The 14399-nt window shown below is 39.7% G+C and overlaps 1 protein-coding gene across 1 annotated transcript in view; it reads left to right on the top strand.

The window, feature by feature from the left end:
* NCAM1 (neural cell adhesion molecule 1) overlaps positions 1-14399 on the top strand; it is a 61254-nt gene that overhangs the window by 35765 nt on the left and 11090 nt on the right. The window contains exons 16-17 of the mRNA XM_086626785.1: positions 5919-6043; positions 7911-8091. Coding sequence (XP_086482911.1) covers positions 5919-6043; positions 7911-8091 — 306 coding nt within the window. The remainder of the gene's footprint in view (positions 1-5918; positions 6044-7910; positions 8092-14399) is intronic.

The following is a 14399-nucleotide window of genomic DNA, read 5'->3' as shown; positions in this document are numbered from 1 at the left end:
TGGTCAGATTCATTATGAGTTACATCTGAAGCCCAAAGAATGGATCTCTGAGCTTAACACTGGATTACCAGCGATGTGTACATTGACAGGGCAGTGCCGTCACAGGTAATGCTTCACTTCATGCATGTACTGTCCTGTATTCTTATTAGAGTAAAGCATTGGTGTCTTCCTCTATGAAAGTTACAAACTCATTTGCTGGAAAACAAAGACCACGTAGTAACACTTAGATGACTCCTGGGACCTGCACTGTAATCCAGTACAGCACAGCAATTGGGTAGCCCTCATGGAAAGCAGCAAAATGATTGTATTGCTTCCTAGAAAGATAGGAGCTGCAAGGCTGGAGCCACCTAGTCCCAGTGCCTTGAGTCTCATACTGGCCAGCAAGATGTTTTTGGCCTAACATCTAGTATTAAGCAAACCAATGAAGCAGGAGTCTTTCCTGATGTTATTATGGTTTCTTGAGAAGCCAGCCATAAGGAATGTGGGGAGGAATCTGGACAGATGAATTATGAAGAGTTTGAGTCTGGTTGGTTTTTTTCATGCAGCTCTTGATAATTGTAAAGATAAAGAAAGGAAAGCTAAAGGAAAGAAAAAGTAAGTCTCCAGAGCCACAGAAGATGTCAGAGCAGAAACAGACTAGTTTCCTAACAGGCACTAAAGAGGCTGAAGGCTGTCTAATTCACAACTCGTCATTTCTGGGCAATGATGCCTTTGGAAGAATCTTCATATGAGTTGCCTTTCAAAATACGGGACTTCATGAGCTCTCTTGAATTCAGCACCAGAGAAGGTTTACTCAGAAATACTTTAATTTGCAAGAAGCAGGCAGTGTGCCATGCATCTCTGTGTACTTTTTTCCTTTGCTGAAGAGCGTCCTATGGATGAAGCGTAAATTGGTAGAAGTGGTCAAGTTCTAACAAAGAATGTAGGGTGGCTGAAAGCTGTAAACTTTACATCTTTGCACAAAATCCATTCCGTTTCTCAAGGGCAGTAAAGCATAGGGTGAAAAATTACGTTACTTGTCTTCTGCCCTTCAAGAGCCTCCACTTGCATTATTTGGTACTCGCTGCTGGGCTGAATGAGGTGCCATCTGGTTCAAACACAATCCCTCAGCATTGTCGCACCATAGAGTGAAAGCATAAGATCCTGCATCCCTCCTTCTGCAGCAGAGTGAATTCTAAGCAGATAAGTGTTTTTAAAATGATTATCCAGAGGAAGTCCGGCATGCTTGGAGCTGTCTGCTCTCAATAAGCTAAGTAGCAGTATTTCAAGGGGGATTCTTTCAGGATCCCACGTTTTATGAGTGAAATAGGCAGATTTCTGCAATATGTCCCATCAGCTTAGTCTAAATGGGAGATCTCCAGGCATGTAGCACAGCTTTGTAATGCACTTTTGCTTTTCAGCTCCCATCCTGTAGGGAGGATGCATGTTCTGTGAGCATGAGTTTCTTCTCTAACCATCTGACAACCACCTTTTCTCTTCAGCTACTGACACTTTGACTCATTATAGGGGTGCTGATTCTGCTGGACTAAACTTTTCCTGCTACACTTCTTCCTCCTTTGTTTGAAACTACACACTAACTCATTTTTAATTTTACAGCCCTGTATCTGGATTACATCTGCCTGCTTAAGATAAATTAAATGCCATGTATTTATGGAGAGAAAACGAAAGTATTTTTCACCAGGGCTTGCACTGGTATACGTGTTGGGTTTCAGCTATTAGGAATGGTCCATATTCTCCTATTTGAAGAGAATTTTTCTCAGAGAAGTGAGTTTAAACTATTGGGAAAGGAAGGCATTGGAAGCTAGAAACTAGACAATTCAAAATGAAGAGAAGTTTCAGCAGAGAGGATAATTAATCATCAGAATGGCTGTGTATGAGGTACAGCAGCATCTCTGACCTTTGAAATCTATCAAGAATGAGCATCTTTCCAAAGGATGTTCCTTCATATTTTAGTCTTGGTGCTCAATCAGTGAAAAAAAAAATCTAGCCTGAGTTAGGTAAGAGGTCAAATTCTATATAAGTACAGTGTTTCCTTATCACTTCAAAATCTCTTATTATTAATTATCTCTCTGAGGTGATGATGGGAAAGACTACCAAGGAGATGTTGATCTTGTACTCTCTAGTTATCAGTGAAGCAATTCATCAAGTCTACTACAAATAATGTCAATAGTTAAGCATCACTGCTCATAAATGTTTCAGCAGTGTCAAATGGCTCGGTGTCCAGCAAAACAAGTAGCTATGAATGCCCCACCCCTAGATGTTGCTAGGAGCTAGTTTCTTGTGTGAAAAATGATAGAACACGACACTTGCTTCTGATTTTGTTTAATTATTGGTTAATAGTCGTGACAGAATTGTTGCAGTAATAACTTCTTCAACTCAAATGAACTCAAAATTATCAACTCAATAGTCATAACCAGTAACCTTTGCAGTGATATTTTTCTTTTAGAATTGAGGAAAGAAAAAAATATAATTGCTTGTTTAATCTGATATTTTCAGTACACCTAGATGAGGTACGTCTGCTCATCTAGAACTTGCTTGTTCCTGCCTAATTTTCAATCTGTAATGCATTGTACATTATGAATAGTTTCAGCATTTGTAATTGCAGGAGAAACATGGGCTGGCAAGAACTTTTCAAATATGCAACCTCATTTAGTCAGTAGTAAAGATAAAAATCCGCCCTTTTGTCTGTACAGTAGATAGCAAATATGGTCATCAGTTAAACATAAAATTCTGTTATCCTTTCTTGAGACATGAATGGCACTATACTACATGAACCAGGAGAACTTCCAGAGGAGTGGAAGCACCTCTTGTAACATAAACAGGAAAACGTGTTCCTGTGTACCATCTGCTTCAAACTGCACTAGAGATCCATGCAAGGGCAGCTCCATGGTCACCTTGAGAGCATTACTTCTGCATTTTCAACGTACAGTCACTGAGAAACCTGTCACAGGGTGGAATACAGTTCTTGAGTGTCCAGCTTGTATGATGGGAATCTTGTAATGGGGGTATAGGCAAAGGCAAGGATTTGGAAAAGAAAAATGTAACATGGAAAAAAGGGGCATTCCCTCTTTACTTCTTTAAAAGAAGTTAATGTGTTGTGAAACACAAATGTATGTATCTGACATCAAAGAGCTCTGTTTATCCATGGATTGTAATTACCTTCTTGGAACAGTTGGTATGTTAGAGCTTGTGTTAGCCTGCAAGGAAATCAAATTAATCTTAAATTACTGTTTCAGTCTAGGTCTTGCAGATTTCTCATTGATGTTTCACCAAAAAAAAAAAGAAAGAAGTGTTTGAATTCTTTCTTTAGAGGGGAAAGGGAGGGGGAGGGAAGGGCTTCAAATTACTTCTGAAGATCAACTTTGAAAGATAGTGGAAGATTAACCTTTCTCTGGCTAGTCAGAAATGCATGTGCTCTCCATTAGTAGCTGAATACAAATCCAGACAGAATAGGTTTAGAAATGAGAATGGTTTTTGCGTTGAAGGAAGCTCCTGTAAATTCCCATGACTGATGTTATCTTTCAAAGTTGATCTTAATACAACTACTGGCTCATTATTTCCTTTCATTTTTAGTCTAATGCAACAGAATTAAATTTTTTTTTTAGAGTTTTATTGTAGGTAACAGGATAAGGTTTTAAAAAGTCACAAATGTTACTTTGGTGTCCTGTTTTTTTTTCTCATTTGATTGCATTCAGGCTCTTAAGTTGCAAATGTCACCATTTCAGAGTTTTAGTATTGTTCTCTTCGGGATACATTCAGAATTGGATCATCTTTTAATTGTATTTCACCACACCTCGGTGCATCTGTGAGCATGTGTTCAAGAAAGCTCATTGTCCAAACCTCAAGTGGCGCTGCAAGTAAAGACAGAGGAGCTTTAGCAGAACTGTAGGTCACTTCAAGCTGTACCAGTAAAGCATGTGCTCAGCATAGGCAAACCTGTGCAAACATTTGGGGCTGAAAACACTTGGGAAATGTATTTAGATTCAAGGTGCACAGCACAACACAGGACATGCATTGTTTGTTATATTCCCTTTATATAAGTTTTCTGTAGTCAGCTTTAAATGAGCTATTCACTACTCAGATGAATCAATAGAAATACTTCCAAAAGCACAAAATATGCACAACTGTGGTTAAACAGAGGTGTAGGAATTTTTTGCTTTTTAACATTCAACCACTTTGTTACATAAAATACCTGTAAGAATTAGGACACTGTAATGAGACCAGCCAGCAGAGTGTAATTAATCTCAGGAGTTTGCTGGAATTGCCAGCTGGAGCTGAGTTGTAAGTTTTAACTTACAAATAATTGCAGTGTTGATTTTGCTTAAATTACCCACAGAAATTGGGCAGAGTAGCTTCCAGAGAATAGCAGCTAAAATGGTCAATAGCTCTTAAGAAGCTTTTAAGTCCAGAATTCATAGCTTAAGCAGTTAGACTACATCACAGAGCTGATACTACCGAAGTCAGTAAGTACTATAAAATGACCTAGTAAGCTTCAGCAAGATTTATGATAAATTTTGTCAAGTCTCACTGGCTTTGACTAGCATTTAAACTCGTGGGACATTTCAAGCCTGTAGAAATAAAAGCTCCAACTCCAATCTTAGGTGAGCATTGGCATAGAACATCCGAAGTTTTTCTTGCCTTTACATGAAATGGAGCAAAGCAAGCATCCAGGCACTGATAGAAAGTTAGTAGAATCTGAACTCTCTTGTGGTCTATGTCACTTTTGAAAAGAGAGACCAGTGCTCTTTTATCGTTTACGTTCTTTTGCTAATTTGATAATTAGATTGTTGGGGACAGGAGGTTGTTCAGTTGATAGGTTTCTTTTTCCACAAAAACAAATAAATAGGTAATAATGCCTCTTGCATACTGAATTCACAGGCTATCAGAGCACTTCAGAAACAATGATCCCTGTGGTAATATGGAAGTGGAAGGAGAAAGTATCTCTTGAGCAATTTGCTGCAGTTATTTCTGAAGGCAGCGAAGGGGTGTAAAATATGTAATCGGAAAACCTTTGGATTTGACTTCTGTTAGGAGAGGTCTTACAGTAAAGATGCAAGAAGGAAGTACTTGAGTTGGGATTGGGGAACCATCTTCTGCAGATTGTGTGTGTAGATTATGGAGTAATTAGCTAGAAAAAGCAGTTGTAGAGGCATGGCTGTAAAAGGATGTGGTTGTAAATCAATATGCCCTGCAGAGGCAAATGACATTTCAGTTTTCTGCTGATGTCAGGGGTGAAAACTGGGAAATTATAACTTTTTTTCTTTTAAAAATGGTTATTACAGAAGAGTGGGGACGTCTAGTTCTCTCCAGCCTGTATTCGTTGCAATTAATTACACCAGTGCAAGTTGAGTGAAAAGACGTGCTGTTGTCATTCAGTACCACTTTTTCCACACTCATTTATAAGTGAGCACACCAGTGAGTCTCTGGTCCAGCAGCTATGAAACCTAAACAACATTCAAAGTGCAAACACAGGTCTATATGACAAGCATGATGTCCCTGTTCAACAATGCTCTTACATCTACGTTTCATAGGAGCAGCCTGCCTTTTTGCTACATACTGTATCTTGATGTTTTCCAGATGTTTCACGTCAGTGTTTTACAACAAAAACAGTGAAAAACTAGTCATTGCTCTAGGATATTCTTGTGGAAGGGTGGAGTCCTTTTCACTTAGCTTCTGACTCTGTTCTGGCACACACAAAAATGGTAACTTGTATCGGTGAAAACAAACTACCAAATGCAAGAAATGTTTGGGTCTTGAAAATATTTGTACCCTAGACACACAGTGTCCTCTGTGTCTGGGTCAGAGTGAGGCTGATACCCTGGCAGCTGAGTATAATGAAGTATTTTTCTAATTTTGATGAGTACTTTTTCCCTAATAATTTTTTTTTACAATTAAACATAAATTCACAATTGTTTCAGGGGAACCCAGCGCACCCAAACTGGAAGGTCAGGTGGGAGAAGATGGAAATTCCATTAAAGTGAATGTTATCAAGCAGGATGATGGTGGCTCCCCAATTAGACATTATCTGATCAAATACAAAGCTGTAAGTATGACTGACACTTGAGCTTGATTTGCATTTAGCCTGTTCAGTACTCAGGCTTCACTATGTAGGCAGACAACCCTGAAGCTAAGATCTTGTAGGTAGGCCAGTATGGGAATACCTGCTAAGCAGGCATGGTGGAAGTATATAGAGAATGAGACAGGACGTGCACAGAAGCAACATACAAAATCTTTCTTGTTTTCTTTCCTTTCACTTTGACTATGAAAGGTTATTTCTCCATGCTGTCTTCTGTAGAACTTTCTCCATGAACTTCTGTAGAGCATATAGTAATTACATATGCCTTTTTGTCCACAAAAAAAAGTACCCATTGCCCACCTTCAGACATGTATCTAACTGTAACTTTCCGTTGGTCATTGAAAGTGCCATATTTGAGTAATGGGTGCTTCAGTACCTAATTATTCTGCAGATTATTGAATAAGACATTCAATGTAGTCAGTACAGACACAGATAGTGAGAGATGCTATTGGAAGCAGTTCCTTTAGGCCTAACTTAATCAGCTCTCATTGTAAATTACCTAGGATTGCAAAATACGTGATTCTCTGAGCAAAACATCTACTCCTAGTCTTAGGAAAGAACATCTATGTGATGAGCAACTAGTATTTGTTGTAAGCTGAACGTGGCCCTTGTTTTGTTGTACATGGTATTTGATGGCTTTTTCCTATGATGACAAAATGGGGAAAAAAAGAAAAACCAGCAACCCACCCAGTCAGATTGCTTTAGAAGATCCTTGAGGAATTGGACCTTGAAAGAGGGTCAATGAGAATATGAAGCTCTCCAGAGCAGCAGAAAGAATTGCCAGAAGTTATTGAAGCTTTTTTCTACTTTCTACACACTTCATCAGTGTTGATACACCTGAGGGCAGCTCAGCTATATCAGTGTGTTTGAGCTGAAATATGGAAGCTTTCCAGCTATTAAGAAAGCGGGACGCTTTCTCAGTGACTGAGGCAGGCAGACATGGTGCTGAACTAATTGCTGAACTAATTCCATATTGACTATTAGTAATCTTTTCTTTATATGCAAAAATGAACAATCCTTAGAGTAAAGTCGCAGAGCAAACTTTGCACTACAGCCTAGAAATTCCAAGAGTATTCATTACCACCATAATTTTGTGCATATTAGGTTACTTAGAGTGTCTTAAAATGGAGAGAGTCTTTGGAATGTCAAAAGGGCAATCTAGTATCACAGAACCATAAATTCTAACAGAGACAGAAAAGTCTGTTAGCAGATACCAGTCCCAGAGAACTGCCTAAGACTGTTTCAAGGTGCCTTGGCAGTGGTTTTTTTGAAATTGTCTGAGTGAAATGTACATCTGGATTCCCTGAAACTGGAGTCGGAAGTATCAAAGTTACTAATTGTATACACCTTTTAAAATCTCTCTTAAATGGTGCAGAATATAATGGTAGTGGTAAACTAGGCCAGATCTGTGTTAAGAGATAAATCTGTCTCTCAGATGATTTAAATTTGACATGCTAAGACATGCAAGTACACTTTTAGAGTACTTTGCAGAGCAGAGACATACAGAAGTGGCAGCTTTTCCCCTCTGAAATGGAAGTAGTCTAGTGATGTGGCAAAGATGAGCGTAAGAACAGAGGGATTTTCTTCAGGTGTGGTAACACTGCAGAAAACAGTGTTCTGAGCAGGAAAGAGGCTGCTTTGGTATCTCTTGTCCTCTCCACTTAGAGCCAACAGCACATGATGTTTTTCACCCCTGAATTAGCTGAGGAGCGTGTGCTTGTGTAGAAACCTCACTTTTTGCGTTGTTAGTTAGCCATTACAGTGTTGTCAAAGCTGACTACTAATGTTGTGCTATGTGTTTTACATCCCTATCTGTCCTCTCACTGCTCTGCAGAAGCATTCCTCAGAATGGAAACCGGAGATCAGACTTCCGTCTGGCAGCGACCACGTCATGCTTAAGTCCCTGGACTGGAATGCGGAGTATGAGGTTTATGTGATAGCTGAAAACCAGCAAGGGAAGTCCAAACCAGCTCACTATGCTTTCCGAACTTCTGCTCAGCCTACTGTCATCCCAGGTACAGCAGTCATAAGCTTTACTGTTGTTTTCTGCTTCGAATTAATGCAACAGTGCTGCATCCTTTTAATGTGCCTCAGTAACCCTGACAATTTGCTTGCTTAAAGCCATTATCGCAACTGGTTACCCATCCAAAGCTTAGTTTTTGCCATGTACATACCTGTACTGTGGTCCATGTTACAGTATGTACAGTATTAGCAGTACACTATTAGTAATGCTACATGACAAATCCTTGTCTGACTGTTTGCAGGGAATGTTGGCTTTTTGAATCAGGGTGACAGGATTGTCAGATAAGAGAAGCAGTGGATAGAAAATGCTTTCTGAAACCAGAAAGTAGGATTCCCATTTTAAACTAAAGCAAGAGAGACCGTTCAGATCTCTGGGGCAATGCTTTTCACAATGCACATTTCCCTTCCAAATCTGCTTTGGGCTTGCTTACTGCTCATTTGTCCATCCAGCTCAGCCTTTGGAGAAATAAAGGCGTAAGGAGTTTGCTAGCAGTTGCAAAGAGAGAGGGTTAAAACCTTTCTCTGAAGGTTTTTTTATTAAATGAAACGGAGATCAAATTGCAGTAATTTTAAACAGTGCTGTTTTAATGTTGGGTAAGGCATTAGGGAAAAGTAACTAAAGAGCATTAGAATGCTGCTGGAAACCCTTGTTTCAGACAGATTGTACTTATTAGTGTGCTTAAAAAGTGAGATAAGCACAAATGCTACATAGAACACGCAGATCCTATTAGCCGAGATGCTAGGAATTTAGCAGTTTGCGGTAAGGTGCTGAAAGGACAGTTAGTATTTCTTTTCTGCACAGGTAGTAGTAGTGCACATTAAAAAAAAAAAAATCCAAACCAAACAAAAGCTCAAGTATGAAATTGCTGAACTACCTGTAAATTAAAGTTCTGATTGGTTAAAGGCAGATGGATGGACTTTAAAGCTGAGTCAGTCCAGATAAGTCCTCACTGTACAGCCAGAGTTAAGCATATTTGTGCCAAGATTGATGCTGACAGTCCATATTGAAAGGCAGTGATTTGATTTTATTCTGTCTTCTAGCTTGTTAACACAGTCTCATGTTTTTCTTCAGAACAGCTAGAGAGTTTTCTTCAGTCTTTCCCTTGCGCTAAGAATTCAGTCCTTGGTCTGCCCCCCACTGTGCCCGCTCCCTTCCTGTCTGAAGGAAACAGCTGAGACCTTGTGCAGTTTGCATGCTGAAACTCTGCTTCATTCAGCCAGATAATGCTGTTAAGCATACAAATGAATGACCTAGTTGGTTGGGGCTTGAAAAATGTGTATGGTAGGGGAGGGTGAGGATAGGGGGGAGGAGGAATGAAATGGGGCAAAAGATTGGGGCATATGTTTGAAAAAGGCTGTAGTTTTGGGGGGAAGGGCCCTTAGTAACTCATTAAGCAACTTGCTCTCCAATTCTCATTTTCAACAGCTCTAATACTTACTAGCCTTACGTATTTGAAGGACGACTGTGACTGATGTGGCGGGAGAGAGGGAGGGTCATTTGGCAAAAAGTGCCTTAAGGTCAGTTCAGAGATGAACAGGCAAATGCAGTAGGCTGGAAACAGAAGAAAGTTGATTCCTTTGCACTGTGATGTATCTCCCTAGGGAAAGTTACAAGTACTGATCAGTCTTTGTTCCTCCACATTCCTATGTGTGCAGCCATTCTTGCCTTCTGGTGCTGCTATTCCCTTTTAGCCTTTGTTACATGCCCAATGGGACAATAAAGCTACCTGGGACAGCTGGGATGTCTTGCACAGGTGTAGTAGCAGATTTTGAGAATGCTGTTGCCTTTGAAATACACAGTGTTCATACTGTAGTCCATGGCAATGGAAGGAGCAATGAGCCCAGATGCCTCTGAGCCCTTTAAATCTAACAGTAATATGTGCAGGGACTCTCTAAAAAATGGAAGGCAGGGAAGATGGGGGGGAAGCCTAGTTTGTCACAGGTGTAACTTCTTTGGCCTCTCTGAAATTGTTCTTCACTTAGTTTGGTGCGAAGCATAGGAGGAATCAAGATTTGAGGCTGCCACTCAAATGTTGCACTTGTAAGCATCAAAAGCACTTTTTAAAAGTGCTTCGGAGCGTTTCGGAGTTCAAATTTGCTGCAGGATTGACCCAACAGATGGATGAGGAAGTTGGTTCTCAGAAGGAACATGCTTTGGTTCAGGGGCAAGGAGAGCACTGTGCAGTGAAGTGATTACTGCTGGCTATGTTGGATTTGCGACTCTGTTTCTCTAGGTTTTCGTCATTTTGTAGAGGACTTCAGTTTCAATTAGGCCTTCCAAGGTGTTTCCATACGCTTTAGTTCCCCGAGCTAATCCCCAAGCTAATAATGTTGGGGAAAATATTTCCAGAGAGCAGGCTAGGTTTTTCTGACGTGCAGTCCACAAGCTTTTATTGAAATGAAGGCAAGTATGCCAAATTGCAGTAGGGAAGAAGCTCTGTATATTACTTTCCTTTAGCATGTCTTGTTTTCATGGTGTTTTAGCTTTTACATTTTGATTTCAAAATGAGCTACATAGGAGAAGTCAGAGCCAATGCCTCTAACATGGCATTGCTCTGCTTGGCAGTAATAGCTAGAAATTTCCTGCAGGCAAACTGTATATTTATTATGTAGTCTCTTTTGTTACCATCGTCTATATAGTGTCCTTAAAGTGGTTGGAAGGATAAGGGTATTATTTTCAGTAATAGTAATAATTGCATTAAAGTAGTTTACGAGCAGCTGAAAGGCTAAATGGAAAAGTCAGTCCTGTATTCTTGAGACCTTCTTGCTTCTCTAGGGTTTTTGTCACCTGGATCTGTTATCCAAGTCCTTGGTACAACAGGCTTTGGGGGAAGGACTTGGACAGGCAGATGGATTGCCTGCTACACAAATTTTTTTTGTTGTTTTTTTATGTGTAAAAGGCAGTGTTGTCCTTTCAAATACCAGATAACCATTTTCTTATGTTTCTCGCTGAGCCTTCTGTTCCATCATTTTTAATCTCATTTGCTTGCAAACCCCATAAACCCTGACTTGGACCCTGCTCTGCAGCTTTGGACATTGCTGAGCTTCCGAACCGGCCTTTTTGTTGGTGTGAATGTGCTAATGCTCTTCTTTAACCTTTAGCCATTTTAATTTATGAAATTAAATAAACCTTGGATTCTTATGTTTTCTGTATTTATGACCTAATTTTTTTTATCTATTTTTCTCTCTTTCTCTCTTTCTTTCTTTTTCTTCCTCGTCCTTTCTTCCCTCCCCTCTCCCTTCTTCCCCTTACTCCTTTCCTATGTCTGTCGTCATACATGTCACCTTGGATCTCACGGGGAAACATCCACGCTTGCCACATGCACCAAATTTGTTTTTAAACAACCATATTTTCCCCTCCTGGGAACCATTGTCTGGCACCTGCAGCGACCTTGGGAAGTCCATCAGCGTCGTCCTCCTTTGTTTCATTGCTTCTTTCTGCAGTGACTCTGCTTTTGCTCTGTTAGAAACTTAAAATAAAACTAAAGCAATGTTTGCTTGAAAAGGCCTGGGTCCCACCAAGGCGTGGAAGCAGATAACTTTGCTTCAGAGGATCGATCATGTCAGTTCAGAGGAAAAACACAAACAAAACAAAAAAACAACAACCTACAGAACGTTTTAAAAAAAAAATAATTTAAAAGAATCAGTATTTTGTAACAAGGAAAAAAGATTTAAACCAAGTTTTTTCTCTTTAACATTTTTTGCTACTTGTAATGAATTTGCTCTTTTTAATGGTTGTAAAGAAAGATTTCTTTGTTGTTGTTGTTTGCTTGCTGTTTTTCATCAAAGGAAGTTACAATATTGAAAGTCTTCTAAGATAATGCTTTTTACTGATTTCTCTGCACTTCTGGTGCTGATCACCACTGTATTGTGCAAAAGGTTCCTAAAGCCCCATCTAAAAATCTAAACTCACAGACTATAAAAAGAGAAAAAAGATTTGTCGGAGATAATCCTACTGGTTGCTCAAATGTTTCTGTGGGTTTTTGCATGTGGATTCAAATTTATGGCCATTAGAAGGCTTTCCTGGTGTGGTGGTCTGAATGTAAACATCTTGAGGGAATTACATCTTCTTTATGTGGTTGAATCTTTGCAACTTCATTGGCCCCTTGTGTGCAGGCCAGTATCTCATGACCTGTAGTGCATCTGGGGCATAATACTGCCCATAAGCATACTATTTGCAATGGATGCTTGTCTAATGTTTTCTGGTTTTCCACTACTGTATCATCAGCTTCGTAGAGAGATCCCTTTTCTTGTCATTTTAACAGGAAACATTAGCTTGGATCAAGTTACCTGACCAGCTAAATTATTATTATTACTGATCCTTAATAATATTCATGGCCAACTGTGCACATGACACTACCAGACACGATTAATCCGTTTTGTAAATTGGTGCAATATAATGCATCTTTGTTACCAAGTTCTGTGTATTGCGTTTCATTGAACAAATTTCAGTTGACTTTTTTCTTTTCTCTTATTCTTACTTTAAAAACAAACCAAAACAAACCCAACAAAAACAGAAAACCCCCCCACCCAAAACAACCCAACAACAACAAACCACCCTGTGCCCCTCATGAATTGTCTTTGTGTTGGGAAATCCATTTGGCTCTGATGCTCTTCTAAAAATGGATGTGTCCCTCCTTCTAGGTCTCTTTCTCTGTGAGTAGGCCTGAGATTGCCAAGGCTGAAATTGTTGACATAGTTATTGAACTGTCTGTACAGAATGTCTCAAATGTTATCAGTTGTCTGGAATGGGATTAATCTTTCTAACAAAATTTCAGTAGGGACAAACAAAAAACCCTGCCATCAGTCTTGTCTAACTATGCTCTGCACATAAGTCTTTGCTGTGTTTATTCAGACCTTGTTCACTATGATTTGTAAACTGCTTTTCTATCTAAATTATAAATGAAAACTTTGTGCAGGTGTTGCACATAAAAGCATGTTGATTTCTTTTAGAAATCTAGTTTTTAGAGTATAGAAAATTTGTTAGATCTTTTGAATTTACACCTTAGTGTTATTGAAGTACAGCAAGAGTAATCATAATACTAAAAAGCTGTGTGAGGTTCCCCTGTAGCTGAATCTGCTAAATTCATCTGTAGATCTGATATCAGCTTGTATTGTGGGTTTCCCCTTACCCGGAGATGGAGGTTGCTAGCTGAGGTTGAGATATATCTCACCCAAGTCATAGGTTATTAAAATTATCTTGTCTAAACTATAACTTACATAATGTTGCACGGAGAGAGAGCAGCGCCTCGGGAGGCTGTTTTTCCTATTCAAGGAGAGGTGCCTTGAGGCAGCAGAGAGGCTTCATCTCTGCTGAGGGGCTTCCTCTCTGTGTTGACTAGGCAAAGCCCACACAAGTAGATGAGAGATCATTTACATGGCTGAAGTTTCTTGAAATTAATCCCATACTCAGTGGCAAACAGGAATGCAATCAACATGGAATGTGTACAAAAAGAGTACCTGTGTTTGTAAAAATAAGGAGCATAACTGGTATTTTTACCACCAGTTCATATGGATTTGTAACATGTTAGATCCTAGATATACAATGGATTCTTGAGGTCTGACAGTCAATACTGGACAAGGTCCCAGGCCTTATTCTTGATGTAAATAAAATAAAACAAGAAAAAGTTTGCAGAAAAGCCAGCTCTTTTTTCTGTGCTCAGCAATGAGACTTAGATTCAGATCTGGAACCAGAAGAAGTTCAAACACTCAGATTTTCGGCACATACACGCAACCTTGCAAGCACATGTTCTAGGGGAACAAGTCATACCTATAGGAAGGCTGGAACCTCAACGCTTAGGAAAGACGTTTCCATCTATGTGATGAACTGCAAAGCCTTGTAGGATCTCACATGGCCCATGGGATTCCAGCAGCTGTACCCCCAGTTTGTTGTTAAGTCTCCACATATTTGAAAACATGTTTGTCAAAGCGTTACTTTGTCTGCCTTCATTTTACAGGAAGACTTTGATAATGTTCTGCTCCACTAGGATCAGTTGCAATTGTTGACACCCTCTAGTTTCTGCTAGATAAAAAGGAGTATTTGAAGCTCTCCTGACTCTTGAAGCTGGTGGGGTGGAACGAGCAGCCAGTGGCACTGAGGTGCGTGCACTGCAGTAGTGTAGAAAGGCAGCTGGGGCAGACGTCAGATCAACTGTTCAGAGTTACGGTCTAGTTTACTCCCGAAATAGGATCTTTGTGTAACTTGCTCTTTGCTTACAGTTTTTCCGTTTTGAATGCTCATATTCCCCTTTTCATCCTTGGAAAGGGCGTCAGTCATAGAAAAATAAGAACTTGAAGCTAG

The sequence above is a fragment of the Tauraco erythrolophus genome, chromosome 26 (genome assembly GCF_009769465.1).
Source record: "Tauraco erythrolophus isolate bTauEry1 chromosome 26, bTauEry1.pri, whole genome shotgun sequence".
NCBI classification, from domain to species: Eukaryota; Metazoa; Chordata; class Aves; order Musophagiformes; family Musophagidae; genus Tauraco; species Tauraco erythrolophus.
The sequence above is the reverse complement of the archived record's forward strand: the minus strand, read 5'-3'. Positions and strand labels throughout refer to the sequence as shown.